The sequence below is a fragment of the Euprymna scolopes genome, chromosome 15, assembly GCF_053919585.1.
Source record: "Euprymna scolopes isolate OS-2025 chromosome 15, ASM5391958v1, whole genome shotgun sequence".
Taxonomy (NCBI): Eukaryota; Metazoa; Mollusca; class Cephalopoda; order Sepiida; family Sepiolidae; genus Euprymna; species Euprymna scolopes.
Window position 1 is genome coordinate 59193974 of NC_136496.1, and position 23922 is coordinate 59217895.

Consider the following 23922-nt stretch of genomic DNA (forward strand, 5'->3'; position numbering starts at 1 on the left):
CTATCGAAATTTCTATTTATTATGAAACATAAGAGTTCAAATAAGTAAAAAATATTTATTTTTTAAAAGTTTAAATACACGTATTGAACAAAAAATTACCTTGAAGTTGCAATTAAAAAAATGATATAAATTTGATATTATTATGTTTTTTAAATAGCGTTTTTTCGAATTAATATATACTATAATCAGTTGAATTGCCAAGAAAAAGAAACTTCGTAAACATTAATTAATTTTTAAAAGATTAAAACGATTAAAATTCCATTATTTCAAAATGTTCCGTTACAACATAGATTTTTAATTAATTGTGTTTACATTATTTTTTAATATTAAGTTTTTACATAAACATAGCTCTTGTCAGCGATTTTATCGCCAGATTAAAACCGATTTGAAAATATTATTGCACAAATATTAAGCATTTTGTAGGCCCCTCCCCCCTCATATTTTGTTCGTCTCTTTTTACCGAACAAAATAAGGAAGCCCGTAGGTAACCAAAAGAACAGTCAGTAAAATCGTATTTCATGTTTATAATATTATTAATCATTAAACTGTGTAAATCTTAAAACCTAACAAAATTATAACAAAGATTAATTATTGATTGTCGTTTGAAGAAGATAAACAAAGGTTTTTAAAAAATAATTAAGTCGCTTCTGCTTTTCCATTGTTCGTATACGAGGGGCGCGCATTAAGTAATGCCCCTGACCCACTTCCAGTTGTCTCATGTAGCTGAAATTTTGTATGTGCAATGATTTATATCTCTATGGGTTATGTGGCAAATTACAGCTCTGAACTAATTGTGGTTTCTGTTTTACAGGTGTTTGAACTGAGTCAGGTGTGAAATCGAGCCTGTTGAATGTCGAGCAGTGATCCAGTGTTTGTATTTGAAAGGACGCACACCACAGGAGACTTTTGATGAAATGAAAGAAACTTATGGTGATAATGCCCCATCATATGACCTTTTAAAACGCTGGCATCGTGAATTCAAACATGGCAGCAAGTCTGTGGAAACAGCTCCCAGACCTGGTAGCCTCCCTTCTGCCATTGATGAGGCATCTGTCCGTCAAGTTGAGGCTGCCATTTTGGAAGATCGGCGCATTACTATTCACCAAATAGCCCAAGATGTCAAGATTAGTACAGGGTCTGTGGAAACTATCATGCATGACCATTTGCATAAGGTGTCTGCCAGATGGATTCCGAGGTTGCTCACACCATTCCAGAAGCGAGAACGTGTCGAGTGCTCGAGGATGAATTTGGAGATGTGCTAAGAAGATGAGGCAATGTTTTTCAAAAGACTGATTACAGAGGATGAAACTTGGGTCCATCACTATGATCCAGAGACCAAAGCCCAGTCAATGCAGTGGAAGCACTTGAACTCACCACCTCCAAAGAAGGCAAGGGTGCAGCCCTCCGCTGGCAAGGTCATGCTCACAGTCTTCTGGGACCAGGATGGAGTAGTAATGACAGATTTCCTAGCAAAGAGTACCACAATTACAGGAGCCTATTATGCTTCACTTCTGAGGAAATTACGGGAAGCTATCGAAATCAAGAGGCGGGGCAAGATCAGCAAAGGTACCCTCCCCCTGCAGGACAACGCTCCGGTCCACAACTCGCATGTCGCCAGATCAGAAGCATGGGCGTGTGGTTATGAAATTCTCCCCATCCTCCCTACTCTCCTGACCTTGCAGCCTCTGACTTTCACCTCTTCCCAGCCATGAAGTTGTTTTTGAAAGGAAAGCGTTTCCCAGATGATGCAGCCTAGATATCTGAAGTCACGTCGTGGTTGGAGGACCAACCTGGGGTGTTCTACAAAAAACGGTCTCCAGAGCTGCATCAAACGATGGAGAGAAATGCATAACTCTGGGTGGTTCCTATGTAGAGAAAACTGTGCCAAGTTTCGTTGCTCTACTGCTATGGGAAGTGGGTCAGGGGCATTACTTATTGCACGCCCCTCGTAGTTAACACAAGTCTGACGTCACGGGAACATGTGCTCCGTTTTTCACAGTTTTGGGGATACCTAGTGTTCTACCATGCCACAATAACAAAATATTGGGAGGAACAATTACGGTGAAACTTTTTTTAGCATACTTAAAAAGGTACAAAACAATTTTTTTAAATAGATGTCAGTTGTGGTCTGACGAAAAAAAATATTGTTATTACGAAAATTAGGCGCTCAATCAAATACAAAGTACAAGCATTTCATACAGTAGAAAAAACGAAGGACATTTCGTTTCAAGAAACGATTGAAATGTTGTTGAAAATATTTGGTGAACGTGACAGTTTGTTTCACCTGTTATAAATGCCTAAATGTTGTCAAGAAAAAAAACGAGAACTTTATTACATACGTCGGAAAAGTAAATTCGTAGTGTAAATTATTCATGATAAAAGAAATTAAGGAAGATATGTTTAAATGTCTAATATTTGTTCAAGGATTAATTGTAGCAAAAGATAAAGAAATATGTTCAAGAATATTGTCAATTATGGAACAAAATACAGAAATAATATCACAAAAGTTTGCAAAAGAATGTAAAAAGTTACTAAATATAAACCAGGACAATTTAAGAATAAAAATATCACTCAAGTACAAATATTGAACCAACCAGTCCACATAAAAAATACTGAAAGTAATGTAGTGGAAAGTCACTTTTGAAGTGACTGTTATTTCAAAAACAAAATATGTTATAAATGTGACCAAAAACGGCATACAGCGACTGTATGCAAGAAGGGAAAAGACCAAAAGTCGAAGAGGATAAATATGATTGGGTCTAAAAAAAGATCCAAAAACCTTTGAAAAAAGAAAATATATAGACATCAAAATAAATGGCCGAGCGGTATGCTGTCTTCTTGATACTGGAAGTGATATATCCCTAATCGATAAAATAACTTAGAAAAAAACTGGACGACTGAAGCTATACAACACTGAAAATAAGTTAAAATGCAAAGGGAAATTTTATGCAAATGTGTCATTTGACGTTAAAACATTAAAGGCAAAAATCTGTCATATTCGGAAGAAATTCAACCTATTCGATATCGACAGTATGGTACTGTTTAATTTATGGGAGTCACTGATGAATGCGTTTTAAAGAAATTAAAATGTGTCAGGGACAGAGAAATCTAAATTACCAGGAAAATTTGTTAGAAATTTAAAAAATGAATTTACGAGTGTATTTTCTGATGAACTGTGTTGTATGAAGACGGGGTTAAAATTTGAGCTAAAGGACAATGCAAAACCAGCGTTCAAACCAAAAAGGAAGGTCTCATTTTCATTATTAGAAATTGCAGGGACTTGAAGAAATCGGAGTGATTAAAAAAGTTGATTACTCAGAGTTGATGTCAATCACAGTATATGTAAAAAGTAAAATAAAAAATAGGAGTATATTCTAATTTTTCTACAGGTCTAAACGACTGTTTAAAATGCCACAGCTATTCGTTTCTTACACCAGAAGAATTCTTTGCAAAGTTGAATGGGGGAAATATTTTCTCGTAAACTGAGGCATATTTGCAGGTCAAAGTTGATGAGGAATGTACAAAATATCTGATGATTATGTATATGATTATTTTCCTTAAAACATTTGCTTTTCGTTTGAAAATAACCTCGAAATTATTTCAACAAATAATGAATACGATGCTAGCTGATCTGAATTTTGCAATGGCATATTTACAGGGCATTCTGATAAAAAGCAAAAATGTGGAAGAACACAAAATTCATACTCAAGAAGTATTCAAGAGAATAGAGAACTACGGATTAAAAGTGGGCCTTGAAAAATGTGAATTCCACATGAACAAAATCTAATATTTGGGTCAAATAATTGCTCATAAAAGAAGGAAACCTAACCCAAATAGAACAGAAGCTAAAAGAGAAATGCCTAGAACGGATAATATAACAAAATCATAGTCATTCCTAGGTTTAGCAAATCACTATATCCTGTATGTTCCAAAATTGTATTAATTGAGAGCACCTTTAAATTAATCTATATATATATATATATATATATATATATATATATATATATATGTAAAAGGCAAAATGTGTTAGTGTGTGCAGATTTTGTGTATGTCCGGCAAAGGTTTTTTTTTGGGGGGGGGGCACTCTTTCTTAGAACTCTTTATATACTCCCTAGATTGTAATGCCTCCGATTCATGAAAAAAGGTTGTGTGTAATTTGGGCGACGTTTACACACTATTTTCACGATTTTTTTTAAATCTCCGCATGTTTGGCTTTTCCATGTATAAGCAAAACTGAATCTGTAGAAAAGACAATGCCTGACACTTGCCGGGATTAGTGTAGTATCTGTTCCGGCAGATAATGCAATCAAAGACCATATGTGGAGGCAACTCCACATATAAGACCATTGCTCTTGTGGCAATGAGTTTTTGGTCCATGTAGGGGCAACCCTATATACCAAGAGGTTTTCACAAACAGCTCCTCCTCCCCTCCTCTCAGGGAATCTGGCCCCCTCTTTCCTTTTCCCTCTCCTCCCCCCCTCTTCACATTAAAAAACGGCCTTGTGCCTAATTTGCTCAGTGGAGAAGCAAATAAATATGGGCAGCATGCTGGCACTTGTGCCGGGGACGTTCAGAAAGCAATGAGCTTTGATTAACGTAGCCAAAACCGGTCGTATTAGACAATTGCTATTCATTTGGACACTCCCTTTTTTATGGGGAGTTGGTTTTCCCCAACAGCATCGTAAGGGAAACTGGCTTGCAGCCAAAATTAAGTTTCCCTTATTACGTGATGTATGACCTCATTAAATTTACACACCTGTCACTAAACTTTTTAATCATTAAATTAAAATACTTTTCAGTTCCTCTGTGTGTGTGTGTGTTTTTGTGTGTGTGTGTGTGTGTGTGTGTGTGTGTGCCTTTTTTACGTATGTCCGCCAAAGGCTTTGGGGGGAGGGTCACTGTTTCTTAGAACTTTTTATATACTCCCTAGATTATAATATGTCGGATTTACGAAAGGAGGTCGTCTATATCTTTTATTTCAACAACTTTTATCTTACAAAATTCACACTGTGATTTCATTTCCCTACTAATAAGGCATGATGTTTGACCTAGAAAACCACACATTGACGTTCGTTTAACCACCTGCTTTTTTTAGACGTTTAATTTCGCCCATTCCCACTTCCCTGCCATCGTAGTATCATGGTAAGTTATGAGGCTATTCACCTCAAAGCTTTGGGTTCGAGCCTACCTCCCTACCAAAGCTTTTTTTTTTCTTTTACACCGACAAACACACGTAAAACGCAGGGCACCCCCGCTAGTTATTAAGGAAAGGTAAAAAATAGTACTGGAGAAAATAATCTGAAGAAGCATTTAAAAAATAAAACGTGCTTATTATCAGTTATAGCTTTGGCGCATTATGATCTGAAAAATGAATTAATCAAGCAAATATAATTTAGGTGTTGTATTTTTACACAGATTTGAAGATGGGTCACCTAAACTAATAACCGATGTTTGAAGGGCCTTACTATTGGCAGACAGGAATTACAGTCAGTTTGAAACAGAAGGTTTGGCAATCATGTACCCCAATAAAAACTTTCACCGGTTTATTCAGGGAAAACAATTCGTTTTACAAACACGGAACACAAGCCACTGCTGTCGATTTTTTGTCAAAAAATAAGCATGCCAATACATACTGCTTAACCATAATTTCAAAATGCAATATTTGCCATCGAGTAAAATCATACACGCTGATGGTCTTTCTAGACTGATTCTCAAAACACTCTGAATTGCTTAAAAAAAACTGTTATAGCAGCACTAAAAGAGAAAAATAACTAGTGGACATACTAATTAACACCATTAGAGAACTGCCGGTGACACTGGAAGAAATAAAAACGTGAAAGTGGATGAATATATAAAGAGTATGAAGAAACAAATAGGGTGGAATAAAAAGAAAAAAGGATTTACTTCTATTTTCGATATGCGACAATATGCTGGTGTATGCAGATAAAGTCATAAGATTGTGAGCCTTACAAATGAAAATTTTGAAAAAAATTCCATATGATCCATCCCAGAATCTTCAGAGTGAAGGCATTGGTCAGAGGGTATACTTATCGGCCAATAACTGACCAGGACACTGTAAATCTGGTAAAGCAATGCAAAAGATGTCAATTAGCACCAAAAGCTCCATTGATGAGGACTCAGCCCTGACTGGGAACAGACATTCTCTGAACAAATATCCATATTGAAGTGATACCATTACCTAGTAATCGTGGATAGTTTTTTATAAATTGCTTGAAATTTATAGATACAAACACCCAACAGCTTCAAACAGTATAAAGTATTTAGACAAAGTATTTAGTAATTTGTGAGTACTAAATACAATTGTAAGCGACAATAGTACAATGTTCACAGGACAACAATTTAAGGACTACTGTGAGTCGGTGGCAATTGAACACATCACACTACCGATGTGCAAAATTAGGCCCAACAACCTTGCCAAAATGTTTGTGACACCTTCACGGAGCATTAAAAAAATAAAAGAATCGACACGGAACAAAAAGCATTCAAAAGTTCCTAACGATATATAGAATCAAAAAACTAACACAAATTTATCACCAGCTGAAATAAAATTTGCAAAAAAGATACGTTCAGTGTTCGATAAGATATTACCAAGTAAGAAAAAGAAAGCATTTACTAAAGGTAATGCAATCTAAGACACATAAGGTCGACCATAAAGGTTTTTAGGAACTATTGGGCAGATATTTTTTTTTGGGGGGGAGGATAGTATAGTCTCAAAAAATTGTGAAAATGATCTATATAATAAAAGGAAATACATTTGTCTATAACAGACATATGAATCAAATGAGACCCCGATATATGGAAGCAGTTAAAAAAAAAAAAAAGAATTACCAACGGAAGTGTTATATGACAAAATGCTGACTTTCCAGATTACCCCACCCTCACCCCATTAACAATGTGGTAAGATCAACTCCAAGAATTGCTGATTCTTCAAAAACTAAAAAGACATCGGTTCAAATTTTGTGTAGAAGTGAAAGGACAAGAAAAAAAGGAATGCATATTTATGTTCAAAGAAAGCCAAATGTTAAGAGCAAAATTCTTGAGAACTTAGTTCGGGAGAAAGCGTTATAAGAATGTGTTATAAAAACCTTTCATTGGACTATATTATTGTTTTGTACATTAGTGTTTATTCGTACAATAAACCTCCCTGTGTTACCCAAACGATTGTTCAATTAATTATTTCACCTCGGATTTATTTTTTTTTTTTTATGTATAGACATTCACAATATAACAGAAAGGAAATCGTTTCCTGGATGATCCAGTGTTGCAAGTGGAGGACAAACTTGAGGCTTTCTACAGAGCTGCATTAAACGATAGTAGAAAAGTGAAACTCTAGGTGGTTCCTATGTAGAGAAAGACTACTAACTCTGTCAAGTTTCGTTGCTCTACTGCTATGATAAGTGGAGCAAGGTATTACTTATTGAACGACCCTTGTATAACTTTTAAATATCTTGTTAAAAAAATTATAGGAACCTACCAACATTCAGTATAGAAATATATAATATTCTAGATTTCTGATTCATCATATACTAACAAATTATTTGATATTAAATAATTTAAATACACGAATTTATCTGAAATAAAATAAGAATACAAGTTAATGCTAATGACTGATTGAATACCTTAACTAATAATTCAAATCAAGATAAATTTATCCATTTATTTATTGTAGACTATTATCCTTATCTTCTAGTTGTTATTTCACGACGTTTAGGTTACCCACCTGACGAAGGCCAGAAGAACAGTTAGCCAAAACTTCGTGAAATAACAAACCAAATATATTTGATAATTTTGTTTTTTATTTTTCAAATTTTGAATTATTTTTAATCATTTTAGTTAAAAATGGCATTACTAATTAAATAAAATGATAATATTAAAAAAAAGAAAAAAAGAAAAGAGGAATTTTAAGCTATTGACGAAACATCATAAAAACATCTATAAAAACGTTCATTGCCTACATTAATAATAACTAGTGAGTTGACAGGCAGTTAATTGAAATATTAAAATTGTTCATAAAATGAATTTCTAATATGCATAACACACATTACTTTGCACACTATATTTAATTATTTACATATATACTTGATTGTTCTTAACTAGAAAGAAATCCTTCATATACAATTTGAGGATAAACTTAGATTTACATGTTATGTGAAATTTAACCATGATATGAACCAAAGTGATGTTAGCTTTATGAGAAAAATTTCATCATAAGACCTGATTTGGTATAATATTGTGTTCTGTAGGGAATTAATTCCACATCTCGCATGCCTACTGCCATGGAGAGGGAGATGCATTCAATGGAACGTGTTTTAGCATGGAAATATTGCAACTATCCACGGGGGAATTCTGCTGCTGAAGACAAACTGGTGAGACTGACAACCAAGCATCTACCAAAAGTAGGACAGAAATGAGAATGTTTGCACTTGCCTAAAACTCACAAAGCAGTGAGATAAACAACCACGGTTTGTTAAACTGCTACTGTTGTCAGCCAAATCAATGTTCTCCCTAAAAATCCCAAAATAAAATTCTTTTAAAATCCTAACTCAGCCTTTATCCAATGTTGTCTCCACTGTAGAACAAGTTTCCAAACGCCTCACATCTGCTTATTACAATGTAATTCTATGTTTCCTTATTCTGACATATTTACTGCAAAATACATTAAAATCCAAATTCATAATATTGTTGAATACACCATATCAAAATATATGTATGCCTACTCTTGCTTTTGTATGGTAAATAAATATATAAATTTATCAGTGGTTTATAAGTCTTTTTTCTGTTATTCTTGTGATACTATAAAGATTTATTTATGAAACGTTGTTTTCCTTAATTTTGATTATCTAGTATACCTACAACTTTAAATGCCAATGTTATTTTAGTTTAATATGTTATTAATGTAGAAAGCAATGTAACGTTATTTTGTAATACATTTTAAAATTTGATCATTTCTATCAGCTATTGTCCATTAATTTCATTACATGACTGAAAAGAGGTATTCTGTTAAAAAAGATTAAAATGAAATGACAAAAGACCTGTCCATATTTGTGTACATTTTGTTGCTAAAAATGTTTATTTCTTTTAATATTAAATGGTTTTAATAGTTAACATTAAATGAGCATTTACATTTGACAGGCATATCATAAATTGAAACATTGTAAAGCTCTTTGAGGCATTTATTTGTACAAGTTGCATGAACAACTTTCATTTTCAAATGATTAAATAATATACATGAATTTAAACCACTATAAATATATACACATTCAAGAAAAATATTTAATAGTTTTAATGCAATAAAATATTATATAAAATTTAATTCCGATTTAGAAAAATATTTTTTCATTAAGTAAAATGCTTGTCTTTTCTATTACTATAAATCTATACAATATATCGATATATGTAAATTTTATTTTATTTATTTTATCTTATTTATTTATCGATTTACTCTTTATTTATCTCAGATTTATTCAAGCAAACATTGCATTTATTGAATGAAATTTGTTATAAAACGCAAGAATTATATATTTTATATATGATGGATATGTTTATTAATATCTATGTTTATGGTGAAGGATATTTAAAAAGATAGAAATATAATGATCAAAACTATAATTGTAAAATAAATATTATTTACTTCTTTATATTTATCTTTACTTATATATAAAAGACACTTTTTCTATATGTGCTTCTGTGCGTAAGTTCGTACAATATAAACTCCAAAATGGCTCTGCCATTATTTTTAAATTTCACACAAATGTACTCTATCTATGATGCTTGATTTTTGCATTTAAAACTTCAATTTAAGCCATTATATAAAAATAATTTTATAAAATTTGTTGTAGGTTCTCTAATGTAGATTACAATGTATTGTGTGCTAAGTCACTGTGGGGATGCATGTGAAACTCCTTCCGGTGCACTGCGGTGGGTCCCTAACTAGAGTAGGCAATCAATCGATTTGATTGAAAAATGGGCGACTTCATAGATTTCAATGACAATAAAAGTATTGGAAGTGTGGAACCATCGTTGATCCTCATTCAATCCTGGGCAATATCAGGTCTTCATGCTAGTTTACTATATTTGCTCCTTTATTTTTTATATCATATATATATATATATATATATATATATATCCTTGTTTTCTTACAGATATATATCAAAGTAGGCATTTAGATAAAATAACTGATAATTGTTTATTACTATTATGATTTTGATTAACATTCAAATTACACTAAATCTTGTAAAAAATTAGGCATAATTTGTTCACCATTTCTTTACGCTAAACTGAACCAATTATAAAGATCCTGAATATGGATATTCACTTAATTATTCTCCCTTTTTCATTTTTTAATTTAATATATTTTTCATTCAATGAATTTATTACGATATAAAAATAGAAATGTTTCATAACGAAACTGCATCCCACAGTGAGGGCTTAATTTAGGATCTTTAAGGAGTGTGGAGTTATCCCTCTTCGTTAGCACTATTCCCAGGTTCGTTAATTGCTCAATATATAGGTTAAATAGAAACTATTGTTTACAGATTATTTGTGTAAAAAATATATACTCTCACAAAGCAAACTACCAAGTAATCATTTGCAAAACATATATTTTATGCAAAAGAATAACTCAAACGATAATTGACTTTACAACCAACGATGCAGTCATGAACTAATTTTCATGCACACATAAAAATGCCATCTTGCAGTCTGTAATTTATGAACGAAACTACTCCTCTTTGATATGAAAGAGGTGTGGGGGGAGAGATATTCAAATATTTTTTCTGCCAATATAACGTTCATTTGTTTCATTTCCTATTTCACAAATATGTACAAATATATTTTACAAATATGTGCATATGGAAAGTACAATCTTTATGCCTGATGTTACTAATAAGACGTTGTAGTATAAACTCTTAGGTGAAACAAATAGAGAAAATGCAGAAAGTGGGCAATACTTGATTGCTGTTGTTTATGAACCTATATTATGTTTTCTGATTAAAGGGGGAAAGGAAAAGTGATTGTAAAGGATAAGAGGTATTACAGCCGCAACTGACAACTATTTAAACATATAAGATAAATTAGACAATATCAGAGAAAGTGACAAATACAGTAACTAAATTTATGAATAACTAAATAACTGGCATATTTTACCGTAAAGGTTCAGGTGGTGGACTTTTACTGTGTTCTGAGCCACAAAATATCACATAATTTGAAATGTATAATTATTGATTAAAATCAAACTATAAAATGAGATATGTATATTTCTGTACACACATTTTGTATGTATATACTATCTAAAGCGAAGATAAATTTCACTGGGTTTCAGTAACATTGTTATGTTTTAAGATGGTTTCCAATTTCAGCTATTTCTACAAGATAAATTATGTTTTAACTTCTTTTCTCAAAATTTGGAAATAAACTGTTATTTTTTCATAAAATATCTTTGAAAGATTTTGTAATTGAAATAATTGTTTTAACATTTGCAAGTTCTTATTTCAGAAACTGTCGTGATCCAAAACGAAATCTTTCTTGAGAAGTACTTAAACATACTAATTTTTTGTTTTGTGTGTGTGTGTTAAATAGATTTCATATATTTTTTATTATTTTGTTTGATTTATTGCTTTTTAGGATAGAGAATTCATGGAAATGGACATGACTTTTAATGTCCCACCAAACAAGCCTTCAGAGACGCCACCGCCATCCCCTGATCCGTCTCTGGCTTCTTTGGAACGCAGGAGAATGACTGGATGTTGCACGTGCCGGTTTTCTCCACAACGCAGATTCCTGGTGAGTTTGTTTGCATGAAATCTATTACAAAAATGATTGTTTGGTTTAAATGACACTACTGCTGGAAGCAGCACATAGGTCAGCATGTGAGAGGTGACAGTTTGTACTTAGAACAGTGCAGTATAAATGGGTGTATGTGTGCAGGACAGTAGTTTATGATTTCTTCATAGTAAGTCAAATAAATGAATAGAAAATATATCATTAGCACTTGGAATTACCTCTTTAAGAAATAACAGCAGGCAATGGGATGATTAAATTTAGAATATAATCAACTTATTAGTTGATAATTAGCAAAATAAATAGAATATATAACAAACAAAATAAGATATAATTTTTAAATGATGTATTTATTTTTTGAATAAACGTCATATTTAGGGAAACTTCAAATAAACATATGAATGAATTATGAAAAAAACTACTCATAAAAGAATTTGAATACTATTTGTAAAATCATTTTTGAAAATATTTTTTCTGAAAATGTTATTAAAAAATGAAACTGCTTAAGAATTACAAAAATGAATGCGAAATAAATAAAAATTACTTTGGTCATGTTGTAATCCTTAATAAAAAAGAATCAATAATATTTTAGAACATCATTTTTTCTATATTTCCGTAGTTAATATGAATATTCATAGTTCTTAGAACTTTTGGCACTTATATATATATATATATATATATATATATATATATAAGCAGGCCGCCCGGCATTGCCCGGTCGTAAAATACGCTTAAATATGATATTTTGATTAATGCAGATTTCGTATTTACTATTATATTATATTGGACCTAATATATAGTAATGATTTAAAAAGTTAAAAAGAAAAATGACTCATGCATCACCATCAAGAATCGAAACCAAAACGTTTAGCTTACAATTTATTTTTTCCTTTGACACTAATGCCTGACCTATGAAAACATGTTTGCTGCAAGGCTAAAAATTAAAACATGAAGCAATAGCTATTACGTTATGCATGCATATTTGTAATAATGTCGTTCGGCCTTCACCTGGCAAATTCCATTTTTTTTTTAATTTCACACTTTTGCACCGATTTTCACCAATTTTGGGGCTAAAACTCAAATATAAAGTTTTGCATGGGTTCGAATACCCTATATATTAAGTTTCATGACCAAAAACTTTAAGATGAGTTTGGTAAGCAAAATTTTTCAAACAAATATATATACATAAATATATATAGAAAGATGTTTGTGTTTACTATAACCTTTTTATGCAAATATTACGCAAGTATATATCGTGTAGAATATCTGCATGAATATAATTACATGAAATAGTTAACTAAAGATGATCATCACATAAGAAAACCGAAAAAATAATCGGGAATTAATTAAAATGAATGCTTGAAAGAATATGCAAATTAGCTAGATCTTTTGCAAATAAATGCAATTCGACAACACATTTATAACAAAGTTGTATTTTCTTTTTAAATAAATAGTAAAATAGGTTTTCAATATAAATATCAATACACAAAAAAAAATTATAGTAGTATAGAAGATATATATATATATATCTATATATATATATATATATATATATATATATATATATATATATATATTACAAAGGAGTTATCAAGGCCCGGAGTTCACTCATGGATAAGGGTTAATGAGTTTATGGTAGTCAATGGAGCAGTATCATAGTAATTATTAGTAGAGGACATTTGGTAAATTGGATTACTTAAAGGGACAGATCATCAAGAACTTGTTCACATTGGACTTGAAGACAATCATATTGTAGTCAGTTGGAAAGCAGGGAAGCGGAAGAGAGTTCCACAGGCGTGCAGTTCTAAGAAAGAAGCTTTGTTCATGGAATCTACATTTAGGTTTAGGCATAGATAAAGTGATAGTGGTTTCAGGTAGACGAGTGCTTTTCATGAAAGTTTGACAAGGGGGGGGCCATAGATTGAAGCTCTGGCGAGCACTTGCTATGAAAATAATGATATAGCAGAGAAAGACTCGCAAAGTCTCTTCTGTGGGAAAGAGGTTGCAGAAAGAGAAAAGGGTATCCCCCACTAGGCTACAAAGTCTATTTTGAACTCCGTTAAAGCAGGACAGGGTGCTTCTAGCAGCTTCTGCCCAAATGTGGCAACAGTACTCCATCCTTGAATGTATTTGGCTCTTATTGAGGTAGATAACTGCATCAGCAGTGATATATCTACTGGAGCAGTAGAATGATCCCACCCACTATATTCTTTAGATTATAAGGTAAATCAGCTTTCTCTTTATTAATAATAAAATATCAGTCTTAATAGATAATTTTAATGCATAGAAATTTAGATAAGGAAAATAAATAATAGAAAAACATAACAAATTAAAACAATATATTGAAATGTCCATTTAACCGCATTTTTTTTAATTATGAAAATGAACTCAAGTAATATAGTGCAATACTAAATTTCTCCAATTTATCTTGCATTTTATTGTTTTGACAGAACAAATATTTGATTAACATTCTCAATAACAAAAACTTTAATAAGTATAGTGTCACATTATATTTATACTGATATCATTGTTAATAAATTATTTCTGAAAATTATTTTATTAGAATAGACCTTATGTATTTCCATCTAATTTCGACAAAATATTTAGCATTCCTAAATTCTCAATTCTATTACCAGATTCTTAAGAATTATTTTTATTATTTTACCAATGATCTATAGCTAATGATTTCTTTACATTAATTTGTTTTTTTATTTCTGTATTAAACAAAACTGCAGATTTTTTTACAGTCTTTAATAATTCTAAATGATATTGTATTCATCTCTTTGAGTTGTTTCTTCTGCTTATTTATGTTTAATTTACAATGTGTATTGTAAATAACACAAAGAAATTACCAAAGGAATATCATGCTACTTATAGGCATTTGTCCTATTTGTAAATTTCTTGATTTAAAGAGTTTTAGTTGTCATTATCTCTCTATGTCTGCCTCCCTTAAAAGAGAGGTTAACATCCTATAAAACTTGTATTTCAAAGTGTTTAAATTCTTAAATTACATAGTTGTCTGCCATTTTCTTTTTAAATAATAAAGAACATTTATCACAATGAAAAAGAATTTAAATAAAGAAAGGAAAATGGAAAATGATATACTAATATTTTTCGTATTCAATGATACCTTATTAAATACTTCAAAATAATTTTCTTGAATATGAATAATTAAATAAGATGTTTCCAAAATAATATACAACTGGCACCATAATTTATACCTTCTTGATACGTAAATAGATGATATTAACAATTTCATTTGTCTGAGATGACTTGGATATGATTCTTTTAAGATTAAAGAAAAAGTAATCCTACTCATCTTTTTCTTTCATTTATAAAATTATCTTTGGTTGGTGGATCCAAATTGTTTCTATGATTACAACTAACTTTCAATAATTCGCCAACTACCTCTATTTAAATACAACTAGCTTTAATACTTCTTTTAGTGGACTACTATGAAAACAGATTCTTTAGTTTTTATTTTCAAATAATATCGTGAGCTCCAAGATCTAATGCCAATTACATAACCAAATTTAACTGAATGATTACTTATTATAGCGTTTTTCATTAATTGATTTTATTAATTATAATAATACTCCAAAAATAGTAAATTCAAAATAGCATTTTTATAAAAATTATTTACAAAGTTTTACTTTATCTGCTCAATATTATTTTATAATACTATTTACTTTTTTATCACTGATAATTTGTTTTAGACAAAACCTAGAACATTTTTCATGGTTATAAATAAGACAAAATAGATTTATTCTTTAAAATATATTTCAATTAGTATACTAAAAGTAATTTTTATAGTTAGCTGAACAATTACTATTAAATCTAAATTGAATGCAAATTCGAACTTTCAAATACATTTTTCAATAATATATTATAATTAATTTATTTTTATTTCGGACTATTAGTCTCATCTTTATTAGTTGTTTTTTTTTGTTGTTTTTTTTATCTTTTTATTGGTTTGTTTATTCACAACATTTCGGCCAACTATTCCTCTGGCCTTCGTCAGGTGGTAACCACGACGGATAGGAACTTCGAATCTCCTAACTGCATTCTCAGCCATCACTGCCATCCGTAGTTGTTGTCGTCTCACCACATTTTGACCAATTAACCTCTGGCACGCTTTGGGTGGGATTGAAACCGCTATCTTCAGACAATGCTCATCTGGAACCGTAGAGATTCAACGTCTCTATCAACTGCGCCACGGGCCCCAATAATAAACAAACCAATAAAAAGATTAAAAAAAAAACAACTAATAAAGATGAGCCTAATAGTCCGAAATAAAAATAAATTAATATATAATGCTCATCTCAAAAAATGAATTCCAATTAAGGAATAATAGATAGATATATTATAAATTTTAATTAATTACGACTTTCAACATTCTTACAATTAAGTTGTTCCATTGAAATATTAGAATATTTAAAATAATTTATAATTTTCTTAAACTACTCGTATACCACAGATCGGCTGATTTATTTATCTTAATCACCTAGTTAGGTTATTAGTTTTCAAACATCAAACTCACTTTACTGAGATAACCCAACCAGAGACAGAGTAGATTTATCATTGCACATATTAAATCAAACCTGTGGAAAATTCATAATTGATTAATCTCTAAATATCATCCTAAAACAAAACTTAACAAAATTTATTGACATAAATTAGTAATTGGTTGAAAATGCAAGATTAGAATCAAATAATAATTTGAATTAAATTTTTAAAAAATTAAAGAAAATTTGTTTTTAATGTAACAAAGTCGTAGATAATTATAGTATTCGACATGCATTTTAAGTAAATTAACATGAATTAAACTTGAATTCTAGTTTTAGTTTAGTTATACACTTCTCACTGTTTTCTTGAGGATAGAATTTGATTTCCACAACTGCATATTTCATTGCCATTGAATGTGTTTCTGTTTGTTTGTTTTTCTATTTTTTAAATGAGGTTGATTTGATAATATCTTTTTTAACAGAGTTAAATATTTGAGTAATCTATTTGTGTTTTTTGTTGATACAGCGAAATGCCATTTTAGTCATATAACTGTCCTGCACATTTTTACATGCTCAAACACTTGTTAATTGATAAAAATTAATTAAAAAAGAACAGAAAACAATTATTTAAATGGATATAATTTCTTTTAATTATCTGTTATTTACAGGTTAACTGTCCGGTATTTTTAAATAAAATATGCGGTGGGTAAAGTTACAAGCTCACTAAAATTAAGTTAAATATAAATAAAGTAATCAAAGGTTTTAAAGCTGACTATACCTGACTAAATGAGAAAAAGTAGAGCCTTTTAATAATTATTATTCTGTATGTAGTTTCAGAATTTATCTTCATAAATATTTATATCATTTTAGTTAATAAGAATAAATAATTGAGAATTTATATAATCTTTTTGATGGAAATGAAAGAACACTTTCAATATTTTTTCTTGTCATAATTGACTCTCTTTGAAATAGTTTTCAACAGGTTAAATACAATGCAGAAAATTATTGAAATATTTACTTTTTCTGTTATTTTTAATATATCAGAAATTTTGACCAAAAACTATATATTTTTTTCAAACGTTTCATTATGTAAGGAAAAGAATTCATGGTTATTTATTTTTAAATAGATATGCATTATAATACGTTCAAGTCGTATTTAGCTATCAAATACTTTCTAACTATTGTTCAAACAGTCCTGTAAAAACAAATTTTTAGAGTCTATCCTCACTGAACACAATAAACATTAATAAATACAATAAATTGCTTATAATTCATTGAACTAAAAATATTTACACCAAATTTATTATATCTAATAATAACTGCATAAAAAACACACTGCAAATATTCTTCATTTTTTGTAGCCGATCAAATATATATATATATATATATATATATATATATATATATATATATATATATATATATATATATATATATATATAAGGAACTCTGTCTGTCTGTCTGTCTGTGAGTTTGTTCCCTATGGACTCGAAAACAACTGGACCGATTTTTATGAAATTTCATATAAATGTACCTTATATGTCTAGGAGTGTTCTTAGATAAATTTTATGCTGGAATATCTTCGATACGTAACGATAATCGAAATAATATGATGAAAGAATGAACGGGCGATTTTGACCAAAGTTAACACCTTACATAACCTAACATCTCAAATGCATGTGAGAAGTTTTATTACCACACAAGCCAGAAGGCCCAACATATGAAATCAACAGTAGGTTCTTTGATATGACAGGAGCGCGTTCAAAAGAAATGTTTCTATTCAAAACACAACTGCACCATGACACCTGACTTTTTCATTTTAAACTTAAATTCAAGCCATTATCAGCGCACAAGTAGTAAGGCTATGAATATAAAATCAAGAGTGCGTTCTTTGATATGGCAGGAGTGCGTTCGAAATGAATGTTTCTGTTTAGAGCACTATTAAAGCATGATACTTTACTTTTGCATTTTAGATTTTAATTCAAGCTATTATATATAAAAAATAATTTTATAAAGTCAACAGCAGGTTATCTACTGTGCAATGTAAACTACAATGAATTGTGGACTAAGTCACTGTGTTGAAGCATATGAAATCTCCTCTTGGTTCACCGAGATGAGTTCATAACTAGAGCAGGCAATTAATCGATTTGATTGAAAATGGTCGATTTCACCGATTTCAATGACAATGAAAGTATTGGAAGTATGGAACATATATTTTAAATATTAAAAATATTATTAAGGATAATTACTATTACCTCAATATCATATATATATATATATATATATATATATATATATATATATATATATATATATATTATATTTCCACAGCCAAACAACGTCTCAGCTCATAAAATACATGACAACCAACAAATCAGAAGTCTAAGACTCAAGTTGGATGGCATCGTCCTAGCGAGTATAAAATTCTTATTTATGAGACAGCGGCTTGGGTTACAGTTTGGTTGAATGACCACATACCTTGTTCGAGACAAACTAGATCATTCCATAGTCTGATTTCGGTGTGGTTTGCTTGATCTGTGTAAGTTAATAGACTTTCTTGTGTGTGTGGCGTGTTTGCTCAGGTGGCAGAGTAATCGCCTCGCATGAAAGTGACTCGGGTTTCGAATCCTGCGTTTGGATATGTCTGACTGATGAGCCCAAATGAGGGTTAAAATCAAGTTTTGGATTTGCGGTTTGTTGGCTGTCATTGCTCTTGTGAGCTGCGATGTTGTTTGGCTATGGAAATAATTATATAATCTCTCACATTCTGAATATATATATATATATATATATATATATATATATATGATATTCAGGAAATAGTAATTATCCTTAATAATATTTTTAATATTTAAAATATAACTAATATTGTACAAGATCTTCAGTGCTAGTCAGATTAATTTGCCTCAAAATATCTTGTTTCTTTGCAATTTTTCATTAAATGAATAAATAATGAAGCATTGGAAACAAATTTATTAGCTAAAAAAGAAGACATGCTCAAAATTATTATCTAAAAAAGTTCCACTTATTTAAAAAGACTAAAATTAAGCCAAAGAAAATTGATGTTCTTTATATCTCATCAACTTTGAGAGACATCATGAAAAGAAACTGAAAAGCAGTAAAAACAACCAAAATAAAAGATTAAAACAAAGGATGTAAATTGCGTTCTTAGTTTGCATCTGAATATTTTTCTCTTGAAGCAAATTAGGAATTCTTTTCATCAGTCCAATTCATTGACTGTATGCCTGGTGCTATTTTTATTCAAAAGCATGGAATTGAAGGCTTGTTCAACTGTAGGCATTCTTCATTTTTTATTCAATAAAATCAATAGGCTGTTCACTTGGAACCAGGTTATGGCTGGTTAGCTGTTTAGATTTTTGCATGGATGACTAAAGCAGTTTATGATTCAACGTCTGATTCTACTACTGATTTTCTTTTTAATTTATCATAACTCATGTGTATATGTGATGTATTTCCAACTACAGTGAACTAAATAATAAATGTGCCAAAAATGCATTAGCACAGTTACAATTATGCAAAGTGAACAAATCGAAAAAGCAAATTAATGACATTATAAAAAAGAATTGCCAAGTTCTTTCCGAATATATTTCCGATATTATAATCCTTCATATAATAAACCACACCATATTTAGATTACTGATCAAAAGTTAAATAAGTAAATAGACACTGTAAGACTAGACTGAGAACTTAAAGTATCAACTTTTACTTTAGTTTTATTTTGATTTGAAAAATAAAAATACTGTTTTTATCTAATTGGGCAGTAAATAATTGACTTTATATCCCTTTCGGAACTATTGAATATATTTTTTATGCATAACTGTTGACACACCGGTTCTTGCCAGATCACTAAAGTTAAGCAACAATGAGCCTGGTCAGTATCAGATGGGTGATTACTTGGGAAGGCTAGGCACTGTATGTACTGTGCCGAGTCATAGAAATTTCCAGGTTGGTGTCTGGGGATGCATTAATTCACTGCGAGAGATGCACTCCTAGTCTTCGTCATTTGGGAGAAAGAAAACTCTGTGATCTATTGTATGCTCTGTCTTGTGGCAGCCCTTGCACTGATAAAAGTTTAGCAGTAATACCAAAAAGTTGAGTTGGTTCTACCTACACAAAACCTTCACACTATAAACAAATCATCTTTGTGGCTTTCCGAACAACTTAGTTGTTGTGGCAGAACCTCATACATCGAAATTGAGGAGAGAGTCCATTCTTCTTTTTTTGTGTGTGTTCAAAATTTTGAATTATGTCTTTCACTATTAATGGTTTAAAATTGAAAGAATCTTAAATCAATTTTACTCATTCAATGATATAGCAAAAATATCTTAGGCACTAAGATAAAAGTTAGAAACAATGACCTGTAAAGTTTTAATGATTTTATTCTTATACCCCTACTACTACTACTACTACTACTACTGCTAATAATAATAATAATAATAATAATAATAATAATAATAATAATAATAATAATAATAATAATTTTTATATTACAAATAAATAAATATGGGGACCTAAACTGACAGATTCCAGTAATCTGTAATCACAACTAATGAACTCTTTACAACACGCCAACACATGTATGTGGTGACACCCCCTTTGGCTTATACTACACAAAATAGTCATGAAGGATCGAGGAGGATAGAAAGACTATGGAGGTTGAGCCCTAATAAAACCTCCACAAAAAGAGAACAGAGATTATTTAAGGATGTTTATTGCTACTGAAATCCTAGGCCAACGATTGTTTCTTTCAAAAAATCAATGTTAAACGGCTATTACAATAATGCAAAATGATTTTTAAAGATTATTGAGAGAGGCGAAGAGTGACTAACTTCTTATTACCAATGAGCAATCACTGATAATGAGCAATCGTGTGAAATCCCTAATGAGTATACAACAACAGGAAACACATTATTCTGAAATAAGAAAATAAATAATAAATATTTTAGTGTAAATCGTAATCAAAATAGGTAAGAGCATTAAAATACTGTGGAACAATATAGTTCATACCGATTGGATAAAAGAACTAACTATTCTGCTATTATAAATATTAATACTTGAAAAAGATGTGCTTACTCATAGATATTCCACCTAACAAAAGGATACTTCTCTCCAAATATATGGATCTTGAAATTTAAATCAGTAAAATGTGGCACCTTCAGACACAGACGATTCTTGTAATTAATAACCTTTTTGGAAATTATTTTAAAAGGTGCAAAATAATATCTCAGCACGATGATACTGCACATACTCTTTTTATAAATCTTATTTTTGTAAAATTGCATGCCATTTTCTTTCTCTGCACTCTTTGGAATGCATATATGCACATGAATTTGTACATATTTATATGTATATATAAATGTATACGCCACGTTACAGGTAAAGAAAAATGTAAATATTTCAAATTTGTTACTAAAACGAACTAAGCAGCCTATGCTGTAAAAGTTTTCAATCAAAGCATTTCCAACCTTAATTATTTAAATGACTAACATTTTTTGATAAAGTAACATATTAATAATAATAATAATAATAATAATAATAATAATAATAATAATAACAGAAACTGATGAAGTAGTAATAGTAGTAATAATAATAGTGGTATAGAGAAGTGAATTATAAATGACAAGGTTTGTGTTTATTTCATTAATTCAAAATAATGATGAGGTTACATTTTATGCTGATAGAAATAGTGGGAATTCTGCATTCTCACTCATATTTTGTATTCAAAAAGAGCAAATTACTCCATCGACAAAACTGTCACGAATTTGTATCATCTGTTCTAATGCTACACTTCAGCTGTTCTCTCTCTTCAATCAGAAAAGGAACGATTTACCTAGATTGATGCAATCTTTATTTTGTCCCAATCCACAGTGTCTCTTTTTAATGATCACATTAAAAACCGACTTTGTGTCTAACTCTATCCTCATAGAAGGGTACGTAAATAGTGACAATGCCATCTGTAAGTTCTGTTTGAGCATCTGAGTTGGGTTGTATCAAGCAAATTGTCCTCACTTCGTTGTGAAGATATGCTTGATTCGTTCTGCTTGTCAGAATTAGTATATATGTTTCTACAGCTATCAGAAACAAAAGATTATCAAGTGTGTTTCCGAAAGATTGATTTGTTGTGCTCACTCAGATCAATGGCGAAATCACAAAACAAATCTTCTTGATATCCTAGTGATCCCGGATTTGCAACATAGGAAGAATTAGTGGAAGAGTAACTAGGCTCCAAGCTAATACTATCGTTCTCTAACATAGTTCTTTTTTCACAAAGTACACGAGCAACAGGTACACTTCTTACTAGGGTTAGTTCCTTGCAAGAAACCATTGCTTTTGTTTATTAGAGTGTCAAACAAACTAACATTGTCGTTTTGCTTCAATGGACTTTATTTTATTTGCTGCAAAATTGTATTTACATAGCCATAGCACCTGAACATGACTATCTTAACTGTCATATCTAAATGAAAGTGATATTCCTGCTGGACTTCTTCATTGAAATGGAAGAAAACTCTCGTATTGTGAAACATTCATTGTAATACCATTAGAATTGAATACAATGACTCGAAGAGATTATTTTTCTAGTCAGTAATCAGGGAGTATTTTATCCATGACTGATAGCTGCCTTATTATCTAAAAAGACTGTGGTATATTTCATACAACTAGTTTCCATGAGGATTATAACATATTGTCTGGCTTGTTGTTATCTTAAAATCATGAAGGAATTTGGTTCTTCTGACATATATTTATCAGAGTGAATATATGCTGTTACATCAAGGAAAGCAAACAAGAACCGTAGACATTGTATCACCAAGTTAATGAATATGTCTGAATAACAGAATATGAATATTCGTTTGATTATTGTATTATTTTTTCTCATTCCTTTATGTAATGCTCTAATAATTAACTTTTATAATTCTTTTATGTAATGTTCTAATAATTCATCTTTTCTAAATGATGAGTCGCTATTAAATACCCAGCAAGTATGTAGTAGTTACTAAATACCAAGCAGGTAATTTTGGGGTTTTACATGGGTGTTGTATAAAAATTCGACTTCTTTGTCACATGATGCCAACAATCTATATGTGGGTCACGTGCAATAAGTAGTTTCTATGTAGTCCTAACTAATTTGGGTTCTTGGTATATAAAGTCTAAACATCGTTTTAAAAGGTTAATAGCTAGTGTTTCTAATGCTTTTTCGCTAAGTTTGTATCAGAATCAATGTCAAACTGCCACAGATCCAGAAATATTCTGTTTTGAATTATTGAAATAAATTGTAGTTAAATATTAGGCTCCAGACGTTTTATTTCACAAATTAATTTACAATAATGGTGAAGTGACCATTTATGCTATTAAAATAATAATGCTACAATATTGTGTGTAATTGAAAAACAATAATGGATTATAAAAAGAAATGCATCTCATTCGTTTCTACTACAAAATTACTCTTTCACTTGGATCAAAATGTTGCCTTCTCCACCTTTATTACTGACTAATAGAACTCATGCACATCATTGCCTGAGAAAACTGAAGAACACAATAAACTCCCGCTACTACCTCTGAATCCCATACAAGTAGGTTTTACTTTATTTCTAACTATTCA

General features: G+C 30.5%; 1 protein-coding gene across 1 annotated transcript in view; it reads left to right on the forward strand.

Annotated features, from left to right (window-relative positions):
• The window catches only part of LOC145293836 (potassium voltage-gated channel protein Shal-like), a 712429-nt gene that overhangs the window by 604988 nt on the left and 83519 nt on the right, over positions 1–23922 (forward strand). The window contains exon 4 of the mRNA XM_080140495.1: positions 11644–11802. Within this exon, the coding sequence (XP_079996621.1) occupies positions 11644–11802 (159 nt within the window). The remainder of the gene's footprint in view (positions 1–11643; positions 11803–23922) is intronic.